Here is a 27,446-nt window from a genome sequence, read left to right on the forward strand (position 1 = left end):
CTGAAATGGTGCTCCTCCCACTCCAAATGTGGCTTAAGATCAGGGGTGAAATCCAGCAGGTTCTGACAGGTTCTGGAGAACTGGTAGCAGAATTTTTGAGCAGTTTGAAGAACTGTAGCAGAAATTTTGAGTAGTTCAGAGAACTGGAAAGTATCACATCTGGCTGGCCCCAGAGTGGGGTAGGAATGGAGATTTTGCAATAGTCTTCCACAGGATTGGGGAGGAAATGGGGATTTTGCAATATCCTTCCCCCAGGAGTGGGGAGGGAATGGGGATTTTGCAGTATCCTTCTCCTGGAGTGGGGAGGGAATGGAGATTTTGCAGTATTCTTCCTCTGCCATGCCCACCTAGCCACACAATGCCTACCAAGCCACACCCACGCAACTGGTAGTAAAAAAGTTTGGATTTCACCATTGCCTAAGAAACCAACATTTGAAAAAAAAAGGTCAAGGAACTAGCTAACTCACTAGATCCTCACTAGTCTAAGGAAATAGAGAAACATGGAAACATAAAAGAGTAGACCAGGAACCAAACTGTAATTGATATGTGTATTGTACCAGAAAATTCTACAGAAAAGTTCTACAGAATATCTGTCTGTGAACTGTCTGTGACACTCAAGAGACAGTGGAATATGCAGCAAGAAAATGACCCAAAACATACAAGTTGCATGACTAAAGAATGGTTAAATCAGAAGAAAGTTCATGTTTTAGAATGGAAATTAACAAACACCACCCTATTTACACTTTACCTATGCACTTTTATTAAAGGCAGTATTTCTCAAACTTGGCAACTTTACGATGTGTGGACTTTAACTCCCAGGATTCTGGCTGGAGAATTCTGGGAATTGAAGTCCACACATCTTAATGTTGCCAAGTTTGAGAGACACTGATCTAAAGCACTGAAGGAAAAAATAAGCAAACCTGTAATAAAATAGCTGTTTTATGTTGACTTCTCATCAGGTTGTTGATTGACTCAAAAAGTCTCCTCATGGCTTCTTCAAATTCTGTCAGTTCTTTACCTTCATATAGTCTGAAAGGGCAGAAAAAATAGTATTTCAAACCTGAGCTTCAGTCAAACAAGAAAAAGTATTGAATATTACTACACCAGATGCATGTTGTATACGTCAAAACATACTTCTAGACCTATTCATGGATCCAGCACTCTTTTCCCCCTTCCTGTTAAAGCTTTTAAGGAATTATCCCAAAATCTAGTTGTACTGGAGAAAGCAATTATGTCTGGAAGAGTTAGCAGTAAAAGGAAACCAGGTCACCAAAGAACATGGAGGCTGGACACCATCAAAACTGACATCAGCCAGAGCATAGAACAATTAAAAGAAATAGTGTAAGATTGGAAGATGTGGAGAGACCTGGCACATAGAATCACCAAGAGTTGGACACAACTGAATGGATATCATCATCATCATCATCATCATCATCATCACCATCATTATCCAGTTTAGTCATCTAATGCAACTTCCTGATTGGAACACACTGCTCTTTAAATCAGTGTTTCTACATCAAAGCAAATTTAAGATGTGTAAACTTTAACTTCTAGAACTTCTAGCATGAGGAAAGCTGAAAGTTGAAGTCCATACATCTTAAAGTTGGCAAGGTTATTGCTCTAAATATATGTTGCTGACTATTCATCTCTGACCATCAAACAGATTTTTTTTCTGGCATTATTGAAATGAAAGTCAAGAAGGCAGGACTCTGACTCATACTCAAATAGAGGATAGTTTCTTTAAAATTAATCCCACCTGACAAAACAAATCCCAGGAGGGGATTCTTCTCAGTTGCCTGTCTATCAATCTCTACCCATCAATCACAGCATCTTCTGAATAAAACAAGTTAGATAAAATATAGCTTGCTTACTTTAGTATGCAACTAAAGAATATTTTTGTTCTTAATTGGCATACAAACAAGGTTAGTTGAAAATTGTTGTTTACTTGCCTATTTATACAAGTTCCATTTTTTCCTACTTATTCTAATTTTAATAAAGAATTAAATCCTGTAATAAAAGTTTGAATTGTCATTAAATTGACTAATAAGCCAATCAGGATCTCTCCTATCAAAATCTCTTATATTTGAAAACCCCTTAAAAAACAACCACCCCAAACTTAGAGTAATGTAATATTTATGTACATAATTATTTTAAACAAACAAATTCCACCCCATGATGCATTGGTCAGTCCCATTTGGAATACAGTGTCCAGTTTTGGCCACCATAATGCAAGAAAGAAGAAAATAATGCAGAAAAGAATAGAAATGACAAAGGGCTTGGAACTAAATCCTCCAAATAACAGTTATATAAACTGAGCAAAGTTAGCCTAAAAGGGAAGGAACTAAAGGGAGATATGATAGCAGCTTGCAGTACTTGAAGAGGAGTTGCAGGGGAACGGATACAGTCTTATTTTCCATAACTCCTGCAGGTAGGACAAGAATGGGTGAAGGTTTTATAGAGGGACATCCATATTCAATCTAAGAAGAATGAGAAAGCTGTGGACTTCCTGGAGTCATGGATGTTTTATTGCTGGAGATTTTCAAGCCATTTGCCTGGAATGATATAAAGATTTCTGCCCTGGACTGAAAGTTGGATTAGAAGTCCTCCAAAGTCCTTTCCAACCCTATCCATCTATGATGATAGCTGTTGAGACAGAAATGCCTCTCAATCTCTTTTCCTTCGCAAGAAGGTTAGGCGATCTTATTAGCCCTATGGGCAAGCCAAATAAGGGATATATGTATACATGCAAAACCTACATGGAAACGGAGATGTAACATTCTGACAGAACCCAGTGAAAGCATTTTGTCTAAGGGCTGTTTAAAACTTAGAACCAAAAGTCTTCCAGAGGAGATAATATTTTATATCTGGATAAATATTCTCAAAAATTCCCAGCACAGATCCTACAATGAGCAGTTTGCTTCAGTAAATAAGTACTCTATTATTTAGGGCATTCTTCCAATAACCAATTAAGGTCTTTTTCATTCTCCTTTAAAGGTATTGGTCAGGTCACACTGCCCTATGCTTTATACAGCAAATGTAACAAATTCTACTTTTCTCCTCTCTTCTCTTTCTATTTCTGAGTGCTTTTATTGTTAAGCTCCCTAAAATTGTTTGTTATTTGAATTAGGCATCATGGATTCTGTTAACCTGATTAAAAAGCCTTACTTTCAAATTGGCTTGCTTCAAAACCAAAACCAACCACAGATACTGTTGTAACCACAGTTTCTTCTCTATCCTTATTAGCTTTTACCTTGTTAGTGTTCTTTATTTAAACTAAATATTTTTTAAACTCTCCTTTATATAACACATCATTTAGACCAGGGGTCTCCAACCTTGGTCCCTTTAAGACTTGTGGACTTCAACTCCCAGAGTCCCTCAGCCAGCTTTGCTAGTTGAGGGTCTCTGGGAGTTGAAGTCCAAATGTCTTAAAGGAACCAAGGTTGGAGACCCCTGATTTAGACTATTTATCAGCCTTATAGCTCACATTCTAGTGCTTTATAAATACACACACACACACACACACACATCAAACAGATTAAAATTAAAAATATATTTTTAAAACAATTTAAAACATGGCATTTAGGTCAGATTAGGGCCCTAATATTTGCTCGCCTATAGTCAAAGCTTGTAAACAATAAAGGCATAATACAAATAAAACTATATACCATCTTGAATTCTCTGGAATTGATGACCAATAAATTTAAATCAGTAAATAATAAAAGGAGTCATCAATTTTCTTCCTAAACTTCTCATAAATATAATATTTGATCAAAGCATGTAGCATTAATCTGTGCTCTCTATATGTATAGGGAAATTTCTACACTGCCACAAAAAAGGAATTTCTTAGGTACCTACTATGACTGGATATCTTATAGTTTGTTAAATTATTATATAAAAGGGTCATATATTCATTCATTCATTCATTGAGCATACGATGAGAACTTGACAGAAGAGAAGTAAACTGATGCTATGGTGCATATATCCTATCCATTTAAGCTGCTTTTGTCTTGTGCTCATGCTAGCTCTAAGTCCTCTCCAGATTGAAGTGCTTTGGGAACAGCAAGCTACCATATGCTCCCGTGGGCATTCCTCAGCTGCTATGCCCTCCCACCTTTGTTTTTCAGGAAAGCAAAGGCCAATCACTTTCATTCTTGAGGTCAAATCTTCCTGGGACAGAAAAGGTAGGTGAATGCACCCTAGGTAAAATCAAATAATAACAAAAGAGAGATCAAATGTGAATTGGTTAACAACCACCATGAATATTATATCTCCACCATGTTTCCAAAACAGAATGTTAAAAATACATGCTTTAGTTGCATAATTTTATCAGCTTTTTTTCATTTTCTTTTCTTTTTTCCTTGCAGAGAAAAATTAACATTCAAAGCTTGCTAATTAAAAGCAATATTAAGGCTGTTCCAGATCTACATTAGATAATAATAGCATTGTGGCCTTCATTATATTCAGCTTATTAACAGTCATTAAACATGACTTAATCTTCTTTATTAGCAAATAAATCTAACAATTCAGGGAGGCTGAAACAAAAGAGGGAAATATATGTAATTGTATGGCCTATCTTGTCCAGAACTTCTATTTAGAGAAGAATTCAACCTACCCTCATATAATGAATTAGGCATATGTCATAGTACTCCACACATTTTAATAGTACAACAGAGAAATAGAATAACGTAAGTTATAAATAGTGTGGCATATCTGGAATGTACAGTATGCAACATCAGCTTTGAACGGACAAAAATGTTCATTTTATTGTTTATTATTTTCTTTTCCCCCACTTGTTGTTGCCTCTTATAGCCCCCATTCAGACAGAAGAATTGTAGATGCTCATGGAGATGATGCACAGACTCCTAAGTGGGGATAGAATCAGCAAGCAAACCCTCCTCCCTCAAAGACATTCTAATCAGAAACTGCTTCCTCATGGAAAAACCCAATTCATTCTTAGGAAAACGCTTTTTTTCAGGGAATGGGAGGGATGTTAAAAAATTGTGAACAGCTTTTTGGAAAGCCATTCACTGTGTGTTTGTGTTGTGTATGTCTGTGTGTATGATTAATTCAGCTACAAAAGTAAAGCCATCCTTAAGCTGAGTTCAGGACCTGCCACTCACTCAACTAAGGGCTTAACCATGCCTTTTTTGGGGGGCAACAATTCAAAATGGGAACCAATGCTTTCTAACAGGATGTTTCCCTTTCAAGCCTACAGAGCTAATATGTTTTGGCAGTCCCCCATCTAAATATTGAGCAGCCCCAGCCTGGTTTAGCTTTGAGGCAGTGGTTTGTGTAGAGTTCTATGGTCCTCCAAGCAAACTTTTTAGAAGTTCTCCTAACACAGTCATATAATAATGTAATCAAAACATTAATTTATTCCCAATACCTTGGGAAAATTGGTACTATCTTAGAAGGTACGGACCTGTCTGCTTTGTGGCCATGAGACTTCAACAATGAAGTCTTATACAGCCTTGGTGTCTGAGCAAAAAGTTTTGAACGCTCTTTGGCAAGGCAACAAAGGACAGATTATAAAGAAGGATGGAACAGTACTGCAAGATATTGCTGAAAAGGCAGCCATTGTGATCTGCAACCCATCATTATTCTTTTTGCAGATTCCACTCTCTCTCTCTAATTCAAAAAGAGTGGATGAGATATCATGAACATAAAACAAAGCAAGCCAAATAAATAGAACAATTTTCAGGAAGGGAATTTTCTGACAGGAAGTCCCAGTTAAGTTGTGTATAGCAATACCTATTGTCTTTATTTATTGATTAGCCCTTGGGCCATATCAAAGTGCAAAGTTCCAGAAACAAATTATTACTAAAATTTGATAAAAGCAATTTAAAATAGAATTGGATAAAATACAATTTAAAATGTATAGCAAAGCTAATGCTCTCCAGGTCTTTTGGACTGCAGTTCCCACAATACCTGCTGGATCAGAAGAAAATTCAGCTTCCATATTCCTTTGCTACTCCTTTGTATTGTATGACGCAAAGTGGACAATAAAGAACCAGGACAGGGTAGAGGTTGTTGTGGGTGCCAAGGCAGTTATCTCCCATATTTGGACTATTTATGTACTGTTGCTTCTGAGACCATATACCAATGACCAGTTGCTCTTATATGCTGCTGTATAGCAGCAGATCTATCTTCCCATGATGGTAACCTTCAAGAATATTTACAAAGCACTAAGTATTTGGTCCATTTCATATGACCAAAAAAAATCTGTGTATCTCGTCAAACCACAAAGAATTGTTTCTATATGGATATTGTGCAATTAAAGAATATGAGTGACAATTTATTTTATATTGCCACTCTAAAAGGATGCAATTATTTTTCTGCAATTCCTTTATATCTGAGAAACAGGTTGGGAAAAGTCGCCTTAAGACAAGGAACCCAGCCTATTGGCCCTATCCACTTCCAGTCCTGCTCCCTTACTTTTAATATAATTGCCACAATTATATATTGCCACAATTATAATTTAATATAATTGTCACAATCATTGCAAAATGTTACCTAAACACATATATTGTAACATATAGATGCCCCTTGGTAATTATTGCCTAACATTCAGGGATAATCATATACCCTGCTTTAGGGACAGGACCAGCAGTGCAAAGCACTAAAGAAGGCTTCAGTCACAAGTAATGCAACAGATTAAATGAAGTTCCCTAGAAGGGCTGGAAACTGATTTTGCATTTTGCAAAGGAATATGATTTTAATGTTCCTAGTTGTGTGTATGTATTATAAAGCCAAACACTGGATGAAAAAAACAAAATAAAAAGAATAACAACACTATGAGAAACAACACTATAAGAAAGCTCTGCAAAAACAAAACGATTGTCAGACAAAGAGAATGTACAATCATTTGTTCAAACCAAATGCTGTGCTCTTGCCTATTTTTCGTTAGGAAAAAGAAAATACTAAAGTAGCAGCAGAATAAATCTGATATTCTAGGGAAAGTTAGCAAGAAGAAAACAGCCTCACTACTTATCAATTACAAGACAACAGGTTCATATATCACACTAAGCCATATACCAATCAGAGTGACATAGCAATCCACATAACATCATGATTTATAAAACACAATGGAAAGTTCACACATTGTATTCCAAATAAAACATATATGAGCTTAGCATGATCTGTATACCCAGTTATTCTATCTTGTTCACTTTGCTCCGTATGATGCTGCCTCATCATTGCATGACAGGTTACATTGATGATTTTATTTAGAAAATTTGTACTGCACATATGAAAGGATTGGCACTGTTTGCAATGGAGTTAATGATTTTGTTTTACTCCTTTCTGTAAACACAAACCTATATTGAAAAAAAGAGATAAGGAACTTTTTATTTACCTCTAATTGTATTCCTTTGTGCCTTCATAGAACTTAAGTGTTGTTGTTGTTGTTTTTAATCAGGGCAACCTGGTCTATTCAATTATGGGATGGAGCATACTTCACAGAATTTGTTTTTGAATTTTAGAGAATGAACGTATCAGATAGTTACTTGGCTTTTGTCCCCCCCCCCAAAAAAAAACCCCCATCCTGGAGAATTCTCCAATTTTTAAGAGGTCTAATGGCTGAAGTAGCTGATACTCAGAGAAAAAGTAATCTTCTTCTGAGAGAGGAGGGAGGTGTGGTTTTAAAATTCACAGATAACCAGTCATAGTATTGCAATCTGAATCATGATTGCAATCTTTTTGAAATCATTCAGATATGGCTGAAAAGTAAGCTAGATCCTGTGGTGAAACTCTGTGCTGAACTTTTCAACTGTGCTGAAGCTCTTGAAAAGAATACCTAACCAGATAGAGTTCTTTTGACAGGACTGACAAAATAATGTCTGATGATAGCAGAAGGCTAAGCACTTGTGCTTACCCTACATTTATTTTATTTATTCATTTATTTATTTATTTAGTCACAACAGTATATATAAGCATAAGCGTGAAAATAACTATATAATATATAAGCATATATATAAGCATAAGTATGTAATAACTATATTAATTGGATATAATGAAAGGAAACAATAGGACAGGAACGGTAGGCACGCTTGTGCTCTTATGCATGCTTGGCTTGTTTGCACAGACCGGTTTCTGGCATGCCGCAGACTGATGCCAGTCCACAGACCGGGGGTTGGGGACTCCTGCCCTACATAACTTCAGTTAGCATGTTTTATAGGGCTACTCAAGAAATGGGCACAGTGGTAGTAGAACATCCTTTGATGAATTCCAAAAGATTGGAAGCATAAATTCAGATGGTTCAGATGAAAAGCAAAAAAAAAAGTAATTTGGTATGAATGGAAATTTGCTGTGTTGAAAATCAAGCCTGTGTGGGGAGAATTCAGTTAATTAACTTTTTCAGATGAAGCAATCACGGTATTGAAAGCTGCCTTCTCAGAAAGCATATGCCAAGAGAAGAAAACAAAAATGAACACAGGGAAAAAAATTAAACACTATGAAGGTGGGGGGGTGGAAACCACAAGAAAGGATATATAAACAGAAATTATAATGCAAACCTCTAGAGAAGGTATTTCAAGGTTTTCACACTACAGTGGAGAAAAGAAATAGAAGGATATGTCAGAAACTATGTCTAAATGGGGAATTCACAGCCTAGCTAAATGGGTTCACATCAAAAATCTTCACTCTAAATAAGCTCTTCAGAGACAGAGAACGTAATTGTGTGATTTCATAGTAGTACTCACCATTGTAGAGTTGGAAGGTGCTTTATATGCTAAACTTCATTGGACTTATTTATAAAAGTGCACATTGAAGAAGAAAAAAAGAATCTCTGCTTAAAAAGTAATACTTAGAAAGTATTTTATTTATTTTATTTTATTTGCATTTATATCCCACCCTTGTCCGAAGACTCAGGGTGGCTTACACTATGTCAGGCAATAGTATGTATCTAAAGACTATCCCAAATCAAAGGCAAGGGCTTGAAATGAATATACAAGTTGATTGCACATTTGATTGGATTTTTAGACTCCTTTCTCCTTTCTGGGCCCATTGACAACTGTAATGTGTTCATTCAGAGGAACACAATTATAATAAGGAGAGATTGCTATACAGTATTAAAACGGTGTGCTGAATTTCTCTCTTGCTCTTTTTCAAATGTTATTAGGACCTTTGTGGATTTTAATAAGGATTGAAAACTTCCATCCAGGCAGCAAATTGCTGCTTAGTGTGGGGGCTTTTTGTGGACCATCTCAGTGTCTACTGACCTTGCTTCCAAATTTTTATATAGTTTAGAAACGGTCTCTGTGTTCTTTTGCTTGTATTTCCAGTATAAAACAACTGAGTTTATTTATCATGATAAATGCAGTATCTATCCAATTAGTCTGTTTAATCAATCAGCTATTGAGTGCACCTTCATCCTGGATAGTACATCCTTTAGAGATTTCAAACATCTTCAACATTTAATTGAGTTGGTTCTCTGAAATATTTCATATTAATATGGCTCAGAATCAGAGAATTGTGTGGCCAACAATACAAGCTGCCCTTTGCTTTTTTCCTCTCACATCAATAGAGAATTTGAAGGTATTTGAAGATCTGGAGATTGTCAGAAGCAGTTTACAGTATGGTATGAGTCAAAATAAGTGGAGCCTCTGATTTCATTATCTAATTGTACAAATCAGAAGATGATAAATTAATGCCTGCAGCATCCAAGATGGCCCTATGGAATCTCAACATTAAGTAAAAATAGAAACTAGATAGATAGAGAGATGATAGATAGATAGATAGATAGATAGATAGATAGATAGATAGATAGATAGATAGATAGATAGATAGATAGATAGATAGATAGATAGATAGATAGATGAGATAGACAGACAGATAGACCGATCACAGTGAATTGAGATCTTTCAAGACGTGAGCCTATTTTGTGATTTTTAAAAAATATATATTTTTGCTGTCTGTGCAATCATATCACATTGCAAAATGATATCCATTGCCTGAACAAACTGCTTGCCTTGCTTTATGGACTGTCTCCCAGGCACATTGCTTTATTAAAACTATTCTGATCAATGTGAGATCTTGCTCAACAAATTTCATACCCTAATAACTGTACTTTATTCATGGTCCTTGAACTATTTTCTGATAAGAACCAATCTGCCTTGCCATTTACAGTCATCTATTTTTCTAACTATGTAAGATTTAGAAACCTTAAATATTGGAGTACTGAACAGGATCTTCAAAGAAAAATATATCTTGCCGCATATCAAGAAATGCTTCTTACCAAATATGTTTCAAATACACAGCAAGTTCAATACGCAATTGCACCTTATTTCTGATCTAACATATTGCAATTCAATGATCACAATTTTAAAGTAATTTTCTAAAATCTATACATCTATTTCAAAGGCTCCATGGTTGCACAGTACACACAACTAATTGGACAATATATTTCTGTAAAACACCCATAAAGGAAGGAAGCAGCAAAGCAGAAAGTATGTCACTAAGCAAAAATAGTTATCATTTTGAATTTATGTTATAACCAAATGAATCTGATCTTCCAATTTATTATAACAATTCAATCCAAAAATATATGTCCAGATTGGTTCAATGAGTAAAGATTTGCTCATTTGGGCACTAACTTGGCAACAAGTACCATTGGATACAGAAAGACATAATTCTGAGTCAACTTGCTAAGCTCGCTAACTAATTAACCTATAACAGTTGCAAACTATTTGGTATCTTCCAAATATGTTAGATCACAACTGCCATAAACTACCATGGAGAAAGAGTTCAGGGAGTTATTTAAAAAAAAAACACCTGAAAGTATGTTGATTTCTATCTCCATCATGAATATTGAAACTCTAAAAACAGTGGTTAATAGGTGAGTGCAAGAGACGAGCATGACCAGATGTATTTGTTTAATATTGTTCCTCCAACAGTCTCCAAACTTACAATAACTGAAAGCGGTATGTGATATTCCAACTACACCTACAACCAACTCATGTCTGTCCTTAGAGTTGCTTTTAAATTAGAAGCTTACTGACCTTGCACATATAAGTTTACTTTATCATTCATAACATTTCTGCCTAGTTAGGTGATAATCCTTAACCATGTAATGCTAATCTTAAAAAAACAGAAAAAAATAAATAGGTTGGATTTGGACAGGAGACTATGAGAAAATTCCAATGCTATACTGAAAAATTGAAAAAGTGATCACAGAAGATGACAAACACATTTTCAGATTATTGCTAAAAATAATTACATGAATAGGTTCATAAAGTTACCAGCATAACAGCCCTGCTCAAACCTGACATACTTGCCATTCTCACTGATAATATACTTGGCTAAAACTGTTAGCAGAAAATCACTCTCTCCCAGTGCTTTCTAAGTGCTAAGATCTACAATTCTCAAACCTCTGAGCCACCATGGCCATCAGATAGTTTCATACAGCCAAAATTGGCAAAAAAAAATGTGCAGATTTAAAAATTTAAGAATTATTATCTGGGGGATACCAAGTTGAAAAAAATTATGCTATACCTGAGTGGAGATGTTATGCCTAAGAAGAAATATAAATCGAATACTTACTGAGAGAACAAAGTCCTTGACCGAACTATAAACTTGAATATATATTCCAGAGCTTTTAGCGTTCTTAATATAGGTTCACACTGTTCTCCTCTGCTTGAAGTATCTAAATAAGTCTTCAGAACTGCCATTAATTTCCTGAAATCAGGAGAACATGTTACACAAATGGAAAACCATCTTTGTCAAATTAGATTTCTAAATAGTGCGAGTGCCAAATATATGTAGTACATGCTGTAACATGGCAGATTTTTTTTGTTTTGTAATTCAAATGCAGGTATTAAAACACTTTACCTGAGAAAAAAACCATAGCATAGCTATTCAACATTATTATTTCTATCTTTCATACAAGATAATTCTGAAGGGCAGCCATAACTATTGCACAGAATAATATTACATTAGAAGTACAGGATAGAGTTGGGAACTCTTTGAACCAAACAATTTGCATAGGGCCACTCTAAATACATTTCTAGTTTTTTTGTTGCACAGAGAATATTTTTGCCAGGATTAGAATGATCCATGGAGAATCAGTAAAAAGATCCATTTCCTTGTTCCTTTCTCTTCTACATGCATCAAACAGTAGGATAGAATATGATTTAGGGCTTTCCATATTGACTTTCCTATCAGGATTGTTATATACTTACTTGTAGGCTAAAGTTGCACTGAAATGTTGCTGTATGTAAGCCTCCAGTACAGTATTGAAATGCTGAAATTTTCTATCTGCAATTAGTCCTATTACATAAATCTGTAACAGAATAAGGGTTTTCATATGTAAAATATCACTTGGAAATGTGGGGGGGTTTTTTAGAGAAAGAGGGGAAAGGGGATCCTTCTTTATGGACTCCACTGAATTCAGGATATTGATGACATTTTAGTGTCTAATTAATTACTGTACTTGTTCCTATTCCAGATTGCTTTCCATGCAAGAAATAAAGAAAAAAACAAGAGCCTGTGAGCTCTGCTGTATAAAAAATAGATGGAGCTTTGATCACACTTTTGTGGCTGCCCTCTTGGTTTTTGGACCATACCAAGCAGAAAACTGTGAGAGGGGAAGCTATTTCTGTCAGTTGGGGTTCCCTACCTCACCAGTTAGGGATGTAAAGGAAATCCACCCAGCTTGCAGAGGAAATGGATAAATGAAATTGCCAACACAGATATGGGAAAAGGTATATGTTGCAGTGAATTAAATATGCTGGCATTATTTCAGTTCGCAGTCCAAAATTCACACAAAAATGCATGGACTTGCTAAGATCAGTCCAAAGTTGAACCTCTATTTGAGAAGTAAGCATCCAAATATGTCATATAGAAGTATATATATGTTTAAAAATACTAAGAAAATGTGTTTATTTTTTAAAAATATATTATGGAATAAATATAAAATGTGCGCATTGAGGAAAGTTGTATTACAAAATTTCAAATATTTGGGAGAATTGGAAACAATAGATGTGGATTTTTCAGATTCACATGGGAAAAAAATAGAACATGGAGAATACGTGAGAGTCTACCTAACAAATGGATTAATATCTAAACACGTGAGATTCCATTAATAACTATCTCCTGAAATAGATAATTCTGATGGTTCTAGTTCCACATAATGCAGAAAGGATCCCTGGATAGTTTATCCTCAATGCATGAATGAGAAGTGAAGCCATCATGATCACTTTGGTGGCATCATTCTCTCTTGTGTCTTGTTTCAAAAAAAAAAAAGTAGAACGCTAGAAAAGAGCTTACTTGATTGAAAGAGTTGATACAGTAATCCTTACCAAAGCATCAAAGACAAGAATGTCATATGCGTCACTATGAGAATGTTCCATCATGATATTAAATAGGGCATCTAAAGTATCCTGGAGAAACTACAGAAAGGGAGAGAGAGAATGAAAAGAACAAGCAAATATGTTAATAGGTTTGGTACTATGACAGGATAAAAATTCTTTGAAAAATATTTTGATTTGTCTAAGCGGAAAACATCCCACCTAGCCCCAGGGAAAGTGTTTCACACCTCAAAGAATTCATCCTGATAGCTCTGTCACCTGGAGCTTCACAACATCTTTGAAGATTTATTTTCATCAGAGCACACATTTAAGTCCAACAAGCACCGCCATGATTATTATGTTGTATTTAATGCTAAGTTTAGCATCTTAGCTGTGAATTGTCAAAAGGAGACTACAGCACGTCTTCTTAACATTTCTAAAGCCCTCAGCAGTTGTTTTTAACAGTGAGCAACTGTGAATGTTCAGTAATACTGTTCCCTACCCAAAGTGGATGGATTTTATAACTAACTGTTTTGTCAGTTTGGTGCAATGGTTAAGGCATCAGTCTAGAAAATAGCAGGCTGGGAGTTCTAGTTCTGCCTTAGTCATGAAGCCAGCTGTGCAATCTTGGACCAGTTACTTTCTTTCAGTTCTAAGAAAGAAACAATGGCAAACCATTTCTGAAAAAAACTTTCTGAAGAAAATTGCAGGGACTTGTCCAAACAATCTCAGAGAATCAGAGGTGATTGAATGGAGAGGGGGGGAATAACCCTTGAAACCCAACCGTAGGAAATGATCAATCACTGTCTCATCTCTCTGTCTGTATTCTACACCATTATCCATATTCCTAGCCAAATAGGGAAAAGAAACAGAAAATAAAATGAATATTCCTCTATCCTTCCCCATAAATTCAGTTATTTTCTTAATCTAGTTGTAAGAAGTTTCAATGTAAAAGACAAATTTACTTGATGCCATTCATTATTATCCCACTCTTCCGCAGTCTTAGGTCCCTCAATAGGTGTATGTAAATTAATATAAATCTGACAATATCTGGGAATCTATGATGGGGAACAGGTGCTTTATTTCACTATACATGTTGGGTCCACTTGAATATTCTGCATGGGAAAAGCAGGTGTCATTTACACTGCTTAGGAATTTTAATTGCCTTTTTCAAATCTTGTGAGTGTCCCAATCAGAATATTTACTTGACTTTCCATTGAAACCAATTACCAAATAAGTAGGATGTTTGGGAAACCCCAAATTTGGATTATATCTTAACCAATTAATTTTAATCCCATAGCTGGAAAAATACCACTGACCTTATAAAGGACAGTGACAAACTGGACCAAATTCAGAAAAATGGTTGGCAATGTGAATGACTTCTTAAACAAGAGAAAGTCATGAGTGATCAATCTGTCACTGTCAATTCTGTTGACCTTTTGCTACCTATGAAATTAAGATTAAACATCAATCCTTATGAACACTAAGGTAGAGGGTATTCTTCTTCTTATGAGCCTTATGAACAGTTGCAGCTGTTCAGCCATTTTGTGTCACTGGATAAAGTGGGTTTTTGATCAGCAGGATTTTTTTTTTACAAAATTCCTAGGAAGTGTGGTTTATGGCAACTATATAATATTTATCTGGTCAGCACTAGTTTGGGGACTCATCTCAATATATAGTAGATGGGGGTTACTTAAAACTTAATTAAATCAGATTGTTCCACATTATAAAAGAAGGAGTCAACTACATTTGGGGGAAAGCTACCAAGAGATTAAGAAGTCTGGAAACCAAAAGCTCTTAGCAACAGTAAAAGAAGTTGGTACGTTTAGCTACAAAACAGATGAATTGGTGTGGTGGAGATATGAAAACAGTCACCAAATATCTGAAAACTTGTCTAACAAAAGAACAATTGATTTATTCTCTATGATCCAAGAGGTCAGAACTCAAATCAATGGAATACAACTTCCAAGGAATCATGTTTAGGACTGATATCAGAAGATATTCCTGCATTACAACTTTCAGTCCTTGGGAGCAGCTGCCACAATGAAATTTTTAGGGGCTGGATGGTCATTTGTCAAAAATATTTTCGTGGATCCTACACTGAGCGGACAGTTAAAATAGGTGGCCTCTAATATCTTGCTCAATTCTATGATCTTTGAATCTATGAATCTTGGGAACTGCCTGTTGTTCCTCTCAAGAAGGCCTCGAGACATGATGATGATTAAGAGGTAATTTGTTAGCAATCTATAAAGTCCAAACTTGCAACCCAAACAAAAGCACTTATACTACCTGATATTTCAAAACATTCATTAAAATGTTAAATGTTTGAAATATTAATTTTTAGGGTCAGAAATAAGCATTTAAGTACACAAACATAAGAGTCACTGTAGAATAATCTGGCCCAATTTAGTTGGTTGTCACCTGGCAGACTGCCTAAAGAAAAACAGATTAATCACCTTGTTCGGTTCCTTGGTATCATGCAATTCCTCCTCTTTGCAAGGAACTATCCATTAAAAGCCTGAATTTTTAAATTCTTTGCAGCATCATAACTTTTGCTTCAATTTCATAGAAAGAACTCAACCATGACAACAACAGTTTTTACCACTGACTCAAATATTTTCCAAACAAAGCAATGATATCCATGTAACAGAGAAGGGAATGATCACTGAATGGCTTTTATTATCCTTGCAACCATAAGAACATTTTCTCTGTTTGTTTGTTTTTTGTTTTATTTGTACTAACAGAGGCAAGCTGTCTTTCCACCCGGCCTTGATATTGTGCTTACTATGAGTTAATCATGCATTAAATACTAAAGTCTTGAATCAGGGGATCTGTGATTGTTGCAAATGGGCATGACCAGCATTTTTATAAGTTTGGGGAATGCTAAAGCAACAGTTCACTGATTCTACTTTAATCAAGGTGAATGTCCCCAAAGAATACTTGCGTGAAGTTTCTGATCAAGGGAAAATGAGTTATGTTTGCTTTATCACATTAGTGCTACTGCTTCTCCAAACAGTATTTTGCACACAGTTACTTTCTTTACTGGGAAAATGGTATTCAAAATGAGGAGGACAAGGAGCACACAGGTGGCCCTTTTGAGGTAAAGTATGGCTCACTTTCCAGTTTAATAAATCAAGTTTAAACACATAACCTTCACTTGCAATAATTGGAGGGCCCAATTCAGCATGAAGGCTTTGGAAAGCAATACTTAGCAATACTTTGGAGTAAGAAATACGTGGCCTTTTTGAGGTAATGTATGACTCACTTTCCAGTTTAATAAATCAAGTTTAAACATATAACCTTCACTTGCAATAATTGCTGTTCACCGTTGAGCAATACGTTGGAGTAAGAAAACTGCAGAATCATTTGTTCTTAAAGTATACATCTCACTGCAGAACATATCTGGATAGTTGTGGTTCTATTGTCCAACATAAGATATAAATATTCTGATCTAGGACTTTACAAGGCAGGTTATCTGCAGTGGATTATACAGTTTTATAAAATTGTTCCAATTCTTTTCTTGTTTAGCGCAAAATTGAGTAAGCAGGTGAATACTGTAGAGTTTTGGATTATTGGTGTTCTTATTTAAACCAGCTTGTGATCTTGCAATGTTACTTTATTACCTTTGCGCTGCCTGTGTGTGTGTCGTAATTCTTTCAGACTGACTGAATTTAGTTCTTTTAGAAGTTTCATAAAGCAAGCAGCAGAAAAAGTCATGTCTATTTCATTTGATCAATTGCAAAGATCAAACAGATAACAGTTAAGAGAAATAAATTGCATCTAGCTCAGCCAATCCAATCTTGGTAATAAAAGTTAGACTAGTCTCTTATTCTCTATCCATTTATTGGTCTATCTGACATTCTCTAACAATACCAAGGGTGGGGGGGGAGTTAAGAGAATATTGCGACTGAAACAAAGGATGGGAAAATACATTGAATCCCTCATTTAATCCCCAATGATATATACCATACATTCCTTAACCTAACTCGATATAGATGTACTACCCTCTTTCTCACACCTTCTCATAATACAAAACCAAATTTCTAAGCACTTTTTTATTCAGCCTAAAAGGAACTCACAGCTAAAGTGCTCTGAGCTATTCCAATTGAATTCCAATTGTTAAAATGCAAGTTAATATTCCTGGATTCAAGTACTCCATATTGAGAAACAGAATCAGTGTTCAAGTTAAAGTTAAAGATCCCACAGAAACTGTAAAAAAAAAAATCTCACTGGATAATAGGAAGGTAAAATTTATCTAAAGTCTTAAATGATAAATTCGAGGTTCCAGACATAAAATGCAAGCATATATTTACAGACATTTTCCTATCCATTGACTAAGACCCCTCTACTCTTTCAAAACTATGCATACCATACCTATGAATATATGCATGGTAATTTAAATAATTGCCCCTTGCTGTTCCTGGTTTTGGAAAAAAATCACATGCTGGCAGGCAGATGGCTCTTCAGTGATTTTCTTTAGTTGATTGAAGGCATGGTGGGAGAATCTAGTGGAATTAATAGAACCTTTTCTAGCATTACTGATTATTTTCCCCCCTCAAAATTTGGTCTGCTGCCTCTTCAGATGCTGTGAGGCCTTCATCAGGCCTGGCTGAAATATAGTTCCCACCTTCAAAAGCTCTCTTGAAAATGTTTTAGGCCAGCATTTTCACATTATAGGAAGTACATCAAACTCAGAATTCTGAATACATTCACATTATAACTATGATTTGTAAAGATGGATAAGGCCTGAAAAAAATGAAGTTTCCTGAGAACAGAAGTTAAACTCGCTAGAAAGACGTCACCTGTCCAGAGTTTGCACGAATGGAAAGAAAGAAAGAAAGAAAGAAAGAAAGAAAGAAAGAAAGAAAGAAAGAAAGAAAGAAAGAAGGAAGGAAGGAAAGACTGGTTGGATTCATTAATCATGGTTAAACCTGATTAAACCAACCACAAACAGGAACACTTTCTTGAAAAAAGGAAGTAGGAATCCAATCTTCATATAAGTATGTAATTAATTCCACCCCTCTCTCCCTTCCAATTCCTACCCTGCCTACACTGGATGGGGGCATCTCGTACTGTTCCTGCTATTCCCAAACTATGTAACAGCCCCTCTCTGAGAGGGATGGGCAGTTTATAAATATGAAATATAAATACATAAATAACAAGAAATGTGGCATTTTTTCTATTCAATGATTCTGTCCAATTCTCAGAAAAAAAGTCCTGGCAGTTTCCTTACAAGGGTCTTCTCAGAAGTGGTTTGCCATTGCCTCCTTCCTATGGCTGAGAGAAAGTGACTGTTCCATGGCCACCTCAGTTTTTAGGTGATAGTTCTAATATTGCTTGTATGAATTTTGGAAGGAATTTGGGAAATGTAACTTCTTTATTCAGCAAGAAAGCAAGTGACAACATAGTGGTTGGATTTATAAAACATGTTATCTTTACCTTTGCCTTATTGTGGTAATGTGATAACTGACATTTAATTAACATGGCTTATTGTGAGAATCAGTATAGAGTATATTGTTGCAATATACTGAATAAGCCATGTTTTTAAAACCAGTCTAGTGTGTTATGTGAAAAATACAAATCCTTGGATCCAGGAAATAGTACTTTGCTCCCTCAGATGTATTGGAAAATGATTGTGGATGATTTCCACATTAGTTGGCATTCCGCATACTTCCCATAAATCCATATATCTAGATTCGAGTAAACACATGCACCATTCAATACATCTACAAAATTAAAGCTAGAGATTTACTTCAATAATCAACAAGCCTAAAAAAAATAGTTCACTGCCCAAAACAGAATAAAAAGCAGGCAAAAAACAGGGAAAGAGAAAGACATGAACAACAAAGAAGAATGTATTTCTCTTTTCTATCTATCTATCTATCTATCTATCTATCTATCTATCTATCTATCTATCTATCTATCTATCTATCTATCTACTTACATAGCTAGCTTGATACCTAGCTAGCTTGCTACCTTGCTAGCTAGCTATCTCTATCCATTCTATCAAGAGATACCAAATTTTCCAGAGTCCCTTGAAACAACACTGTCAAGAATTAGTACCAGGAGTCACAAAAGAAAGAGCTTTTGGTTGCAACTGGAAACAATTTTGATATGTGGGATAATCTATTTTAGTTTTAGACAAGATTAAGAAGAAATACCGCTCAGATATTTATCCTATGCATGGTACATAAAAAAACACGGCTTTAACTCTTAAATCTGACACAGGCATATTTTCACTAAACTTGAAAGTGGATACCTGGGCACGATAGGAGAGAAACCCCCGTATAATTCAACCTATTCCACATCTGCTGCCTGAAGTAGCTTTTTTATTCAGCTAACAATGAAATCACCTCTGAAAATCTTTATCATGTATTCAGTTCTTGCACCTACAGAAATAAATACACACAAGTATCTTGAAGTTTTCACCAAACTGTAATACAATAATATTTGAAGAAGAGCAATACCTCAGATCCTGCATAAAAATGACAACCCTTACAAATCAAAGTTTCAATCATGAAAATTGTAAAATTTTCCTGCTGATTCATAGCATCTGTTTTCATAGAAAGCCCTGGCTGAAAGAAGATATACCTTCACAATTTCTTCACCATCCACAATCTTCAATTTTTCTAAGTTTTCCTTCAAGAGCTCAGGTTTCATTCGCCACTTCAAAAGGCCCAGTAAACCGACTACAGAAAAGAGGAGGAATATATTCAAGTACAAATAGACAGTGAATACCTTTCAAGTATAATTTAGAATAGTTAGTTGTTTTACCATTCTGAGTTAGCTTAGTTGAGCAAACGAGAGTTGAAATGGCAAAGGAATCTCTTGAGCTTATAGAGAGACCTCCAACAATGCTTGCACTCCGACTTAAGGTAGAGAGTTTAGGCTCTACTTGACTGCGGGTTGAAGGGAGATTCAAGTACATGTTGACATCTTCCATTTTCTTACTATCACCCTTGAAAACAAAACATTAATGAGATTCACTGACTTCAGATGTTATTAAGTGAAACGTCTATGATTTTGCTGTACTCTTCTATTGCAAACTCCTGCTTCCACAATACCACACATTTCTACATGATAAACCACATGTCTAAAAATCTCAAATGACACGTGAACAAGCATACGTCTGCAGTTGATAAAGAAAATGAAAGTACACAAGTCCTTGCACATATTGGCACAGTAGGCTAATGATATCCACTTGTACAACTTCATTCTAGGCCGACCAATAGCACTTAGCCTTATGTACCACTTCATAGTGCTTTACAGTCTTCTCTAAGCAGTTTACAGAGTCAGAATATTGCCCCCAACAATCTGGGTCCTCATTTTACCAACCTCGGAAGGACGGAAGGCTGAGTCAACCTTGAACCTAGTGAGATTCAATCTGTAGTACTGCACTCTAACCACTGTGCCACCACGGATCAAGCAATATCAACAAAGTTCTCTCCTGGTACCTGGATGCTATCAGGAATTTGGGAGAGGGGGGTAGCCTTTGTCTCAACCCTGGCAAAACTTGGTAGCTGTAGATTTTAATTCCATCCCCTGCCCTTAGTTCTATCCCTAATTCTTCTTGAGTGTGCTCTTCCCAAATCAAAATTGGTGTGTGTGTGTGTGTGTGTGAGAATCCTCCTCAATTCACAGATCTGCTTGAAGAACAGGTGGCAGGTGTGACTGGGGATGGTGGGACTCACTTTGTGCAAGTTCCACTTATGCACTAACTATGCTTCTTTCTGGATTGGGAGAACTTGCTCATGATAACTCATATTGCATTCCATATGGATGATTGAAATTCACTTTATATGAGGTTGCCCAGCATCACTATTGAAAAATGGGCTTCAGATAAATTATTTAAATAAATAAATAAAAATTATACATTTTAACATATTCAAGTTATGTAGATACAGGGGCTTTGCTGTAATGGATTTTCAATGTTTTGCTATATTAAAGTGGAAGTACTCTGAAAAAAAAGTGAGAAACCGCAAGATTATTAGCTGTTAAAGGCCTAAAGAGATTACAGCCAGGTTAAATGAAAGACCACGCATTAAACTATTCCACCAGCATATCCATTCTGCATTTGATGTGAAGTAAGCTTGCCATAGAAAAGGGTTTAAGCAATCATAAAATAAAATAAAGTCACACTGTGAAGATTAAGGTAAAGCAATTAATTAATCTAAGTTATCACTTTCTTTTAAAATTCGAAAATTGGCTTTTAATGCCAGGATCATACTAAAAATTGGACAAGAGAATCAATAGGCAGCAAATGTAAGTCGTACAGTATTAGCATGTTCACCTTTTTTGATCTGTCTTTAATCATAGCTCAGTGCAATAATCCAAACTGGTCATAAAAAAAAAAGATGTATCATTGTTGTGGGATCTGCTTCCCCCAAGAAAGTTTCCTTCTCTTCAAGGAAACCTTGAAAATACCCATTAATAAATTATTTCCAAAGCCAAACCACTCTGCTTACATGCATGTTTATGGGCAATAATTTGCCACTAGACTCTAAGGCTATGTGGAGCAGCAATGTTTCACTTAGTATGGTTGACTCCACTCCAGCTGCTGGAGTAAGCTACTTCAAATCAATGCCTCAGCAGGTTCTGCCTTTACACCCTCTATTAAAAGCATCAAGGCAGGGCATTTTGCTTCAAAGAAAAGTCAGTCAAAAGCAAAGAGCTGATTCAGCGCAGCCTAGAAGCTTCCTTGTGACACGCAGAAACTGGACACCACTTTGCTCACGTCTTCCTTTTTTTTTTACATGGTGTGTCAATAGTATTCTGTAGAAAGTAATCACTTGCCAAACCACTGAAGCCATAGGCATGATAGTTATAGTTCCTCTGAAAGAATAAATGATCAGAAAATGGAGCTAATTGCTAGCTGTGTTTGAGGATAGCTGGATTTTTTTTTCCCTCCAGAATAAACGTCAGCTGCAGTGTTTGAACCTGCCTTGCATGTGCCTGCCTTTTACAGACAAACAAATTCAATCTCTCATACCAAGCCCTTGGATGAAGTTTTGCACTCTGAATTATCTTCTCATGGAGGGAGAAATCAAAGCCACCGATTTAAATCCCATCTTTAAAGTTTAGACTCAACAAAACTATTTTGCCGTGGTACTTTTTTCCAAAAAAAAAAAAAAAGGTTTCCTATTCCTGTAATTAAGGTCTATAATGGAATACCCTGTGGGAGATTTTTCCCCTTGAGATCCAGTTGGCCCTACAATTTTAGCCTTCTGGAAGGCTGTAAAAAGGTGGGTTTAGTCCCAAATATTGGAATAAAATGAAGCCAGAGTTGAAAGAGAGCGCTGTGGTTGCATCAAAGGAATCTGAGTATGGCATCAAGTTTTGTTGTTTTTGCTTTGTCTCCTTTTGCTTTAATATTTTTTTTGTATAATTGTTGTTTTTATACTATGATTGTGAGCCACCAGGATTTCTGGTTTTGAGTTGGGTACCCAACAAGCATTTTAAATAAATAATGTGATTTTTATGTTTGTGGACTCTGCATATAATATTCTATAAAAAAATAAAAAAATCCTGTATGCAAGCATTGTAGTTCATATATATGCTTCCTCTGTAAGCTGTTTATGTAAGCAGTGTTGTAATAAAACAGGAAGAAATCACTAAAAGAAGAGTGAAAAGAAAAAATAGGTAAATTGATGTACTGTCAGCTTCAAAGGTGAACCTTTCTCTCATACTTCCATATCAATTCTCTTTGCCAAGTATCTCAACCAGCTAAGTATGTAGCCCACAGGAAGCCATCTTCATCTTCAGGAGTTAACAGAAAATTCTCACGATCCTGGATTTCCTCACGGTAAACCATGGTTTGTGTATTGATTTGTACAACATGCTGAGACTTAAATCCATGTGTTTTTTTTCAGCTCTCAGCATTTCCGATATTAAAGTTCACCTATTCTGCTGATTTAAGAGAACATTCAAATACAGTAAGCCACTGAGTTTTGGAGAAGGCTTGTGGGGCAATGGTTAGAGTGCAGCACTGCAGGCTACTTCAGCTGACTGCTAGCTGCAGTTCGGCCGTTCAAATCTCACCAGGCTCAAGGTTGACTCAGCCTTCCATCCTTCCGAAGTCAGTAAAATGAGAACCCAGATTGTTGGGGGTAACATGCTGACTCTTAAACTGCTTAGAGAGGGCTGTAAAAGCACTGTGAAGTGGTATATAAGTCTAAGTGCTATTGCTATTGCTAAATATAAGCCAGAGAAGTCTAAAGAACTTTGAGAGTTAAAAATAAGTTCATACACTGAACATTGTTAGACAATGCAACACAACAAACCAAATTCAGACAAAGCATATTATGCCAAAGCAATTTTTCTTAGAGTGCACTACGATATTTTGATAGCACAATAGGAAGTTTCCACTGTATTCACCAATACCAAATCAATGCAATAAGATAAAATAGTAAGACTGTACCTTTAAAACCACCAGTTCATGAATGCCATCAAGCAGAGTTGTCCCGTCTTCCTTCATTAATTTTACATAGGCCATTGCAAAGTTCTTTTCTCCTTTGTCTTTAGCTGAATAACCCAGAATTTGGTATTAATAGTTTTTACCAGCTTATTTAATTTTGCATGTTGAAATCAAGAAGCAAAAGAGGTTACTTACACTCTAAAGATGACCGATGTCTAAACATAAAACGCAAATGAATTCTTTGCATATCCTCAATGGGTAAGGCTACCTATTTAAAGAAAGACCATTTGAAATAAACGGCAACTTCTGTTAAATAATAACATCAATGCAAGGAATGGAGGAAAAAGTTAGTTTTGAAACAGAACTGTCAATATTTATCTATAGAAAGAGACCTGTTAGTTTTATCAGTGAAAACTCTTGAGTACAATGATTTTTCAAGGTTTGTATTTTATCATATATCTTAAGATTTTTTTTTAGTAAGTATAAATTACTACTTATCTCAATATGGCTTGGAATTTCATAATGAACTCATAACTTGGATATACTGTAACTAATGTAGTCTTAAAATTATTATCATAATTTGGATCTGATTTCTATTGTTAAGGAAGTCAGTCATTAAATGAATTGGACCAATTTTACAACTATTTTTTTGCTGATTCGTTAAGTGAATCGCAAGGTTGTGATCTGACTTTTCCTACCAACTTTGCTTGTTGGCAGTTGGCTGAGAAAATCACAAATGGTGATCACATGATCCCGGGACACTGCAACCATCATAAAAACCCGCTGCTTGCAGTGAACCTGAACTTTGATCATGTGACTGCTGGGGTACTGAAACAGTCATAAGTGTGAGGATCACTCATAAGTCACTATTTTCAGTGCTGTTGAAACTTTGAAGAGTCACTAAATGAATGATCACAAGTTGAGAATTATTTATTTATTTATTTATTTATTATTTAAATTTGTATACCGCCCTTCTCCCGAAGGACTCAGGGCGGTTCACAGCCAAGTAAAAAATGAATACATTGTAGATACAATTAAAATACTAATAAAAAACTTATTTGAATTGGCCACAATTAAAATTTAAAGATAAAACCCATTAAAAACCCATAACTTAAGAAAACTAACCCAGTCCAGCGCAGATAAATAAGTAAGTTTTGAGCTCGCTGAAAGGTTGAGGTCCGGAAGTTGACGAAGTCCTGGGGAGTTCGTTCCAGAGGGCGGAGCCCCACAGAAGGCCCTTCCCTGGGTGTCGCCAGGCGACACTGTCGCGCCGACGGCACCCTGAGGAGTCCCTCTCTGTGAGAGCGCACGGTCGGTGAGAGGTATTCGGTAGCAGCAGGCGGTCCCGTAAGTAACCCGGCCCTATGCCATGGGCGCTTTAAAGGCGTTCACCAACACCTTGAAGCGCACCGGAAGGCCACAGGTAGCCAGTGCAGCCTGCAGGATAGGTGTCACTCGGGAGCCACGAGGGCTCCCTCTATCACCAAGAGCTGCATTCTGGACCAACTGCAGCCTCGGATGCCCTTCAAGGGAGCCCCATGTAGAGAGCATTGCAGTAGTCAGGCGAGGCGTCACAAGGGCGTGAGTGACTGTGCACAAGGCATCCCGGTCTAGAAAGGCGCAACTGGCGCACCAGGCGAACCTGGTGGAAAGCTCTCCTGGAGGCGGCCGTCAAATGATCTTCAAAAGACAGCCGTGCATCCAGGAGAACACCCAAATTGCGCACCCTCTCCATCGGGGCCAATGACTCGCTCCCGACAGTCAGCCGCGGACTCAGCTGACTGTACCGGGTTGCCGGCATCCACAGCCACTCCATCTTGGAGGGATTGAGCTTGAGCCTGTTTCTCCCCATCCAGACCCGTGCGGCTTCCAAACTCCGGGGCAGCACTTCGATTGCTTCATTGGGGGGGCCCGTGGAAAAATACAGTCAGCGTACAGCTGGTACCTCACACGAAGCCACTGATGATCTCACCCAGCGGCTTCATATAGATGTTGAACAGAAGGCGAGAGAATCGACCCTGCGGCACCACAAGTGAGGCGCGGTCGACCTCTGCCCCCCCGTCAACACCGTCTGCGGCCGGTCAGAGAGATAGGAGGAGAACCACCGATAAACGGTGCCTCCCACTCCCAATCCCTCCAACCGGCGCAGCAGGATACCATGGTCGATGGTATCAAAAGCCGCTGAGAGGTCTAATAGGACCAGGGCAGAGGAATAACCCCTATCCCTGGCCCTCCAGAGATCATCCACCAACGCGACCAAAGCCGTCTCAGTGCTGTAACCGGGTCGGAAGCCGGACTGGAACGGGTCCAGATAGACAGTTTCCTCCAGGTGCAGGGGAAACTGTTACCTGTGTTGCATTCATAATTATATAGCTCTATCTCAGTTTTGCCACTGAAAATGACCATATAACTTATGAATTTTGCTTTGCTGATAAGTTCCAATACCACCTTTTAATACAAATATTACATTTGCTGCTCTTTTTACCAGACGATCACTGTTTGCGATGGGCTAAAAACTAGATCAGGCTAGATCAGTGATGTCGTGTCCCACTCCTCCGCTGACGGCCGGGTCAGGGAAATCCGAATCAGGCGTGCCTCTGCAGCTCTGCCAGCCAAGTCCTAGCAAAGTCCTCAAGGCAGGCAGGAGACCAGAAAGTGACTTCAGCAAGATATGTTCGACTTTGCCTGACTCAGAGACTGCCAGAAAGCAGATCCTTTATATAGGCCATGGGGTGTGGCTCCATGACTCAGCACTTATCCAGGCCTGCCCCTCCCTTCCTTCTGACACCGCCGCCTATCAATTCTTCTGAAGCGAGGGTCACTCCGGTCGGCAGCTGTTGGTAATTGACCTCTCTCAGGCTCACATGCTGTGGGGGAGGGGGAGGGGTCTAGTTGCTCCGTTTGCCTGGGCATGGAGCCAGGGCTGGGGCCAGGAGGTGCTCCTTCCTCCGCAGCCTGTCTTGGCATGGAGCCAAGGCTGGGGCCGGGAGGTGCCCCCTCCTCCTCAGCCTGTCTGGGCATGGAGCCAGGGCTGGGGCCGGGAGGCATACTAGGACATTCCTCAGCGTTCGGAAACAGATAAGAAGACCCCGGCTGTGGTGAGAGCGGGCAAGACACAACAAGTGATGACAAACCTATGGCACGTGTGCTCAAAGTGGCACGCAAAGCCATGTCACCCAGCACATGTGGCCTTGCCTGTTTGTCTTCTGGGTTTCTGGCACGCATGTGCACACGATGATCAGCTGTCCTTTGTGTACGTGGCAGTGTCAAAAATGGGTATGCACATGCGCATTGGCCAGTTGATTGTCAGGTGATCATGCTCACCAGAACCTGGGAGTTCAGCTTTTCCAGAGCGCAATCCCTTTGCATGCACGGCAGTGCTGAAAACCAGCCTGCGCATGCTGCTCATTAGGCATGCATGCACACTAGAACCTGGAAGTTCAGCTTTTCCAGAGTGCAGCCCTGACGAGCACGGAGGTGACATTTCCGCACAACCTTTTTGGCACTCACTGCCGAAAAGGTTCGCCATCACTGGACTAGATGATCCAAAAGCTATTTAAGGAGAATATAAATGTTTCACTATAAACTTAACTTAAATTTTTATTATATGGGATCACTTACAAATTATTCTTACTCTGGACCGAGAAGTCTTTGAAGTCACAAGAAATGAATTGGCTTTACTCTTCTTGAAGATATTTTAATATGTTCTCTACAGTGTTCTACCATTAACAGAAACAGGTTTCCAATAT

The 27,446-nt window shown here is 37.4% G+C and overlaps 1 protein-coding gene across 1 annotated transcript in view; it reads right to left on the bottom strand.

The window, feature by feature from the left end:
• The window catches only part of DOCK2 (dedicator of cytokinesis 2), a 366,602-nt gene that overhangs the window by 269,153 nt on the left and 70,003 nt on the right, over positions 1-27,446 (bottom strand). Inside the window, exons 16-23 of the mRNA XM_058167876.1 lie at positions 23,893-23,965; positions 23,701-23,804; positions 20,058-20,241; positions 19,875-19,972; positions 13,296-13,385; positions 12,177-12,277; positions 11,539-11,673; positions 921-1,029 (exon numbers count right to left, since the gene is read on the bottom strand). Of these exons, the coding sequence (XP_058023859.1) occupies positions 921-1,029; positions 11,539-11,673; positions 12,177-12,277; positions 13,296-13,385; positions 19,875-19,972; positions 20,058-20,241; positions 23,701-23,804; positions 23,893-23,965 (894 nt within the window). The remainder of the gene's footprint in view (positions 1-920; positions 1,030-11,538; positions 11,674-12,176; positions 12,278-13,295; positions 13,386-19,874; positions 19,973-20,057; positions 20,242-23,700; positions 23,805-23,892; positions 23,966-27,446) is intronic.

The sequence above is a fragment of the Ahaetulla prasina genome, chromosome 2 (genome assembly GCF_028640845.1).
Source record: "Ahaetulla prasina isolate Xishuangbanna chromosome 2, ASM2864084v1, whole genome shotgun sequence".
Classification (NCBI taxonomy): Eukaryota; Metazoa; Chordata; class Lepidosauria; order Squamata; family Colubridae; genus Ahaetulla; species Ahaetulla prasina.